We start from the raw sequence: 6,496 nt of genomic DNA, 5'->3' as shown, positions 1-6,496 counted from the left end.
TGAACAATAATAAAATAGGTATGTCGCAAACAGCGGGTGCATTTTATGTAGCGTGGTTTGCAATGTGTTTCAAAATGGCAAGTGAATGACAATCGTGACTTGTTCCAGAAATAACTTCATAAATAAATAAAAGCGGTTATAAAGATAAAAATGCACAATAGGTTTAAAATATATAATTAATCAGATAACTAGGATAATTATTTATAGTTAAGCGACCGTGCTAGAACCACGGAACCCTAGAATGCCTAACACCTTCTCCCGGGTTAATAGAATTTCTTACCTAGTTTTTCTGGTTTCGTAGACTTTTAAATAAAGTCAAAATTCTCCTCGATTTGGGATTTAAAATTAACTGATGACTTGGGATACCAAATAAATTATCCCAAGTGGCGACTTTGAAATTAAATAAATAATCCCATATCGATTTATGTTACTTTAATTGGACAAACTCTCTTATATACCCCTCAGGTAAAAAGGAGGTGTGACAGATCTCAGCCTAGAGTGCACACAACAACACTTATTGGAATGCCTCAGATCGAGCAGGATGAGGAGATCCCTATTTTGGCCGCGCCAGTTGGACTAGCTTAGCTTCTAGAGGGGTTCATTGCTAATCCAGTACTTAGGTTGTCAGGTAAGGAGTGTTGCACCAACAGTCCTACGCCTCTCAAAAGCCTCCCACCAAGTGAAGGCAGCTCCAAAAAACTGATAAGTAGTGAACGCGACCTCGCTGGTCTCCAGAATACCCGCTGTACGAGGCATCCTCTGACACTTATACAAGAAACCCTAGGCATCCTCGCCCTCTGCACCACTGAAGGTCGGAGGTTGAAGTTTACTAAACCTCTCAAACCTACGTTGCTCGTCCTCTAGCCTAGCAGGTACTACATAGCCTTGAGCAGTTGCAACCGATTGGGCTAGATGTGCCCCCGGTGTCTGAAGTCCCTGGACGACCTATTCAGATGTGCGAGTGGTGGGAGTCTGAGTACCTCCCCCGGCCTGAGAAATAGTTGCGGCTGTAGTAGGAGATTATCTGTGTGCATAGCATGTCCAAATCTATCATTTTTAACTAGCACACATGGTTCATATTGAATTTTTGGAGAGCTATACAGCGTGATTTGGGCATGCGGGTCAAGCTGAGTACCGCATTTCATCCTTACACGGATGAACTATCCGAGAGAACTATTCAGATATTGGAGGACATATTGCATGCTCTATGGATTTCAGGGGTTAGCGGGACAGTTCTTACCTCTAGCGAAGTTTGCCTACAGCAACAGCTATCAATCGAGCATCCAGATGGTTCCGTACGAGGCCTTGTATAGGAGGCGATGTCGCTCATCGATTAGGTGGTATGATCCGATAGAGGCTATATTGTTGGGCACTGATTTGGTTCGTGATGCTTTGGAAAAGCTTAAGGTGATTCAAGAGTGACTTCGTACATCTCAGTCTAGGCAAAAGAGTTATGCAGACCAAAAGTTTCAAGATGTGGCTTACATGGCAGGCGAGAAGGTTCTTCTCCGAGTGTCGCCTATGAAGAGCATGATGCGGTTTGGGAAGAAGGGAAAGTTGAGCCCGAGGTTTGTTGGATCGTTTGAGATCTTGGAGAGAGTTGGGGAGGTTGTTTATAGGCTTGCCTTGCCTCCTATCCTAGTAGGGGTACATCCAGTATTCCAAGTTTTTATGCATCAGAAGTACCATGAGGTTAGATCACATGTTTTGGACTTTAGCACGGTGAAGCTTGATGAGAATTTGACCTATGATGAAGAGTCAGTGCCTACTCTAGACCGGCAAGTTCGAAAGTTGAGGTCTAAGAGTTTTCCTTCTATGAAAGTGCAATGGAGAGGCCAGCTAATTGAGGAGGCTATGTAGGAGAGTGAGTCTAATATACGGAGTAGATACCCATATCAATTTACCAGTCCAGGTGCATTTTTATGTACATTCAAGGACGAACGTTTTTTAGAGATAGAGAATGTGACTAGCCTTAATTTTGGTGTTCTGAGACCTCTCATAGCCCCATTTGATGTTATATGACTTGCTTGCATGGTCTGTATCATTTGTCTGAAAGCTTTTATGTGAAATTGTAGAGAAAACGTGATTATGACTTAAAATGATGCTAAAGTTGACTATGATCAACATTTTTGGTAATCGACCTCAGATCGGTATTTAGATAATATTGGCGTATTATGTGAAAAATTGGAAAAAATGAGTTTCAAAGCTGAAATTTTGAGTTTTGATGATCAATTCTTGATAATTGATGTTATTTTGATGATTTGAGTTAGCGAGTGAGTTTGTATGATATTAATATACCTGTGTGAATGTTCGGTTTGGTGTCCGATGGGCTCGGATGAGTTTTGGATGTGGTTCAAAAGGTTTTGAATTGCTGATGCATTTTCTGGTGCAGCTGGGCTGCAGGTCTCGCAAATGCGAAGACAGGTCTCGCAATTGCGAGATTTGCTTCTGCGAAGAAAGGCTCTTATTTGTGAAATTTGGACTAGGATTGAGGACTTTGCAAATACGAACTTAGGTTCGCAATTGTAAATTTAGGTTCGCAATTGAGAACATGAGGGGGGTCGTATTTGCGATGTAAGAATCGCATTTGCAATGTAGGAAGCTGCGTGATACCTTCCCTTTTGCGAAGCATTTTTCGTATTTGCAAGATAGAGGGACTTCGCAAATGCGAAGAGTTAGTCGCATTTGCGACTTCTGGGGCACTGTTGCACTGTTTAATTTTGCGATCAATGTTTCACAATTACGAACAAGTGTTCGCAATTGTGACATCTGCAGCTGAGTAAAAGTTGGAAAAACAAGACTTAGCTCATTTTACATTATTTTTTAACCCTAGGCTCTCTAGAGGTGATTTTTGAAGAATATTTTCTCCGCCAAAAAATCATTGGTAAGCAATTTTAACTAGTTTTCAATCAATTCTCATTCCCGTTTCAAATTTCAATATCAAATTTATGAATTTTAAGATAGGAACGAGGGGTTTTGGGTAGAATTTAGGGATTTTGTAAAATTGAGAATTTGACCTCAAATTGAGGTTGGATTTCGAAACAAATCACATAACCGGGCTCAACAGTGAATGGATAATCGAGATTTGATTCGAATCTCGGATTTCAACCAAGCGGGCTCGGGGTTGACCATTGTTGACTTTTTTAAATATGATCAAATTTGAACCTTTTTCATTCGCGTGTAGTTTCTAAAGCTTATTTTGGATTGTTTGATTGATAATTGGCTCGATTCGATTGGTTTGGAGGCTTTCTCAAAACCGTGTTGATTGTTGATTTGATTCCGGAAGAAGGTAAGTGACGTGGTTAAGTTTGACTTGAGTAAATTAGGACTTGTTTGGTCTATTTGCTACGTGAATTATGTGTGGGTATGGTGTATATTCAAGGTGACGGTTGTATATGCACCATTATGGGTTAGAAGATTGCATGGTGAAATTTACCTTATTTGAACCATGTTGTTTCATTTACTATGCCTTCCATGCCTTAGATAGATCATTTATTCTTTGACTATTCGCTTTTGTGTTTGTCGTTTTTGTTTAAATTGTTGTGATATTAAAAGTTGAGTTTGCTTATTCTAACACTAAGGTTGTGGTTGAAATTTGCTTCTCGCCTTGTTGATATTGTGGGTTGTTGTTGTTCCTTGATGAGGAAGAATGAAAATCATGAAGGATGTTGACATGCCTCATGTACATATTGACATCATTGATTTAGTAAATGTGGGGATTAAATCACGAAGGGTGATGTTGTATACATACTTATTTATCATGAGAGGTTAAAGCATGAAGGATGATGATGTCGTGAATATGCATTTTTATTATGATCACGTGAGAATGAAAGTAAAAGCACGAAGGCTGATACCATACATTTGCATTTACCTGATATAGTGAGTATGACTGTAGAAGCACGAAGGGCGATGCCGTGAGTGTTTATTGATTTTATTGTTTTAGTTGACATTTGGTAATATGAATTTGACTTGGTGATTTTGTTACCCGTTTTAGAAAGAGGTTTACTTTATGATTTCTTATTTACTATTTTTGTCTATTGTCCCCTATACATGCCCCTACTTCATTGTTTTATTTGAATCTTTACTTTTTATTCTTGTATACATATAAATAACTGCACAGGTTTATTTAGGTGTATTTGTCTTAGCCTCGTCGAGGCTAGACTTGTGACGACCCAGCCGATCGTCTTAAGAATTAACACTCTAATCCCCTATTAACTACTTTCCCCAAGTTTATTTCTGCTAATGTGATTTGCCGGGATGCTCGGTTTTGAGTTTCGGGGAGTTTTGGGACACTTAGTCCCTAAAGAGCTTGTTTTGGGACACTTAGTCCCTAAATGAGAGCTTAAGTGTTGGAAAGTTGACCCTAGTCGGAATAGTGTGAAGAAGGCCTTGGAATGGAAATCTGATGGTTCCGTTAGCTCCGCTGGGTGATTTTGGGGTCAGGAGCGTGTTCGGATTGTGTTTTGGAGGTCCGCAGCTAATTTAGGCTTGAAATGCCGAAATTTGAATTTTGGAAGTTTCCGGTTCGATAGTGAGATTTTGATCCGAGGGTCGGAATGGAATTTTGAAAGTTGCAGTAGTTCCGTTATGTCATTTGGGATGTGTGTGCAAAATTTCAGGTCATTCGGACGTGTTTTGGTTGTTTTGATATTGTTTGAAGTGTTTTGAAGATTTGTACAAGTTTAAATAAGGTTTTTAGGATATGTTGATGCCTTTGGTTGAGGTCCCGGGGGTCTCGGGATAAATTCGGATGGTTAACGGAGGAAATTTTGGAGTTGAAGTTGCTGCAACAGCTGTTCTTCTGGTATTTTCGCATCTGCGGTTTGGGGACCTCAGAAGCAAATTTGGGATTTCCCTCAAGAACCGCAGATGCGGTGAGATGTCCGTAGAAGCGAAACCGCTCTTGCGGTTGGAGTTCCGTAGATGCGAAAGCTGGGTCCTTATGCGACACTTGTTCCGCAGAAGCGGGACCGCAGATGCAGTCCTAGGGCCGCAAATGCGGAAAATCGCTGGGCAGAACATATAAATAGTTGCCTTCGCGAATTTGAGGGATCCTTTTACCATTTTCATCCGGGTTTGAAGCTTTTAAGTGAGATTTTTGAAGAAATCAAAGGGGAATCACTTGGAGGTAACATCCTTGACTTCATAACTCGTTTTTATGTGATTAAAGACCTAATTAGTGGCGAGAAATTTGGAAAAATGTGTAATTAGGGCTTGAGTTTAAGAGGCCTTTAAATGAGTATTTGAGGGGTCATTTGGACTCCGATTTCAGTGTTCTTATTATGTATAGACTCGTGAGAGTACGATATTTCTGAAAATATAAATTTCACCTGATTCTGAGACGTGGGCCGAGGGGCGTTTTGGTCATTATACATAATTTTGCGTATTAGCTTATAATTTAATTGTAGAATCAGTTACTTGAAGTGTTATTTACATTATGCAATTGAATTGAATAGATATGGGCCATTTGGAGTCAAGGACTCGTGGCAAAGACGTGGTGTTGGGTTGATTTTGAGTCAGTTCGAGGTAAGTGGCTTGTCTAACCTTGTGGGGGGGACCTTCCCCTTAGGATTGGTATATTTGGTAATTGAAATGCCTTGTACGTAAGGTGACGAGTGCGTACTTGTACTAATTGTTGGAAATCCGGTTTTCTTTAAGTAATTGCTAGTATATTTCCTTTCCTGTTTCTATTACTTGCACTATTAAGCATGTTGTTAGCTTAGGAAAACATGTCTAAGTGACTTAATTGCTTATTTGTTCAACCTGCCTTACTTGACTTCTATGCAGCATGCTAGGCTAGAATCATTTGTTGCCTTAATATGAAATTTTTGCCATTTCTGTATATTTTCCTATTGATGTTGTGCATTTATTTTGGGACTACGGATGTGGGATTCCGGTAGCTCCCCCTTGTCTGTTTATTTTGGGACTACGGATGTGGGATTCCGGTAGCTTCCCCTTGTCTGTTTATTTTGGGACTACGGATATGGGATTCCGGTAGATCCCCCTACACAGTTGTATGGAACTACGGGAATGTACCCGGTAGATTCTCCCAGTACTGTGTATTTACATTTGGGATTACGGAACGGGATTCCGGTAGATCCCCGCGTACTATGAGTTGGACTACGGGACGGGATCCCAAGAGATCCACTGGATATGTACATATGGAACTACATGACGGTATCTTGAGAGATCCCCGATTGTTATTATTGGTGTTGGGCTGTATTTCCTTTCCATGTTTACCTTGCTTCTGTATAGTTGTTGTTGTCATGTATATCCTGTGTTATTTACTGTTGTACTTATTTATACCGTTTTATTCTATACTGTTGATCCTTATATTTTATTTAACCTTAGTAGGTCCCTGATCTTCCTCGTCACTAACCAACTAAGGTTAGGCTTGGCACTTACTGAGTACTGTTGTGGTGTACTCATGCCCCTCCTGCGCATGTTTTTCATGTGCAGATCCAGGTACCGCTACTCAGGCCTACCATCCTTGAGG

General features: G+C 40.4%; 1 protein-coding gene across 1 annotated transcript; it reads left to right on the top strand.

The window, feature by feature from the left end:
• The first annotated feature begins 1,485 nt into the window (after positions 1-1,485).
• LOC138878164 (uncharacterized) lies at positions 1,486-1,860 on the top strand. Its single transcript, XM_070157830.1, has one exon. It carries the CDS (start codon positions 1,486-1,488, stop codon positions 1,858-1,860), a length of 375 nt encoding a protein of 124 aa, XP_070013931.1.
• Positions 1,861-6,496: the final 4,636 nt, after the last annotated feature.

Source organism: Nicotiana sylvestris, chromosome 9 (assembly GCF_000393655.2).
Source record: "Nicotiana sylvestris chromosome 9, ASM39365v2, whole genome shotgun sequence".
NCBI lineage: Eukaryota > Viridiplantae > Streptophyta > Magnoliopsida > Solanales > Solanaceae > Nicotiana > Nicotiana sylvestris.
This window is presented reverse-complemented; position numbering and strand designations above follow the sequence as displayed.

Excerpts from the sequence above, each read along its gene's own strand:
- LOC138878164 (XM_070157830.1), top strand. The coding sequence starts at position 1,486 with ATGGCAGGCGAGAAGGTTCTTCTCCGAGTGTCGCCTATGAAGAGCATG.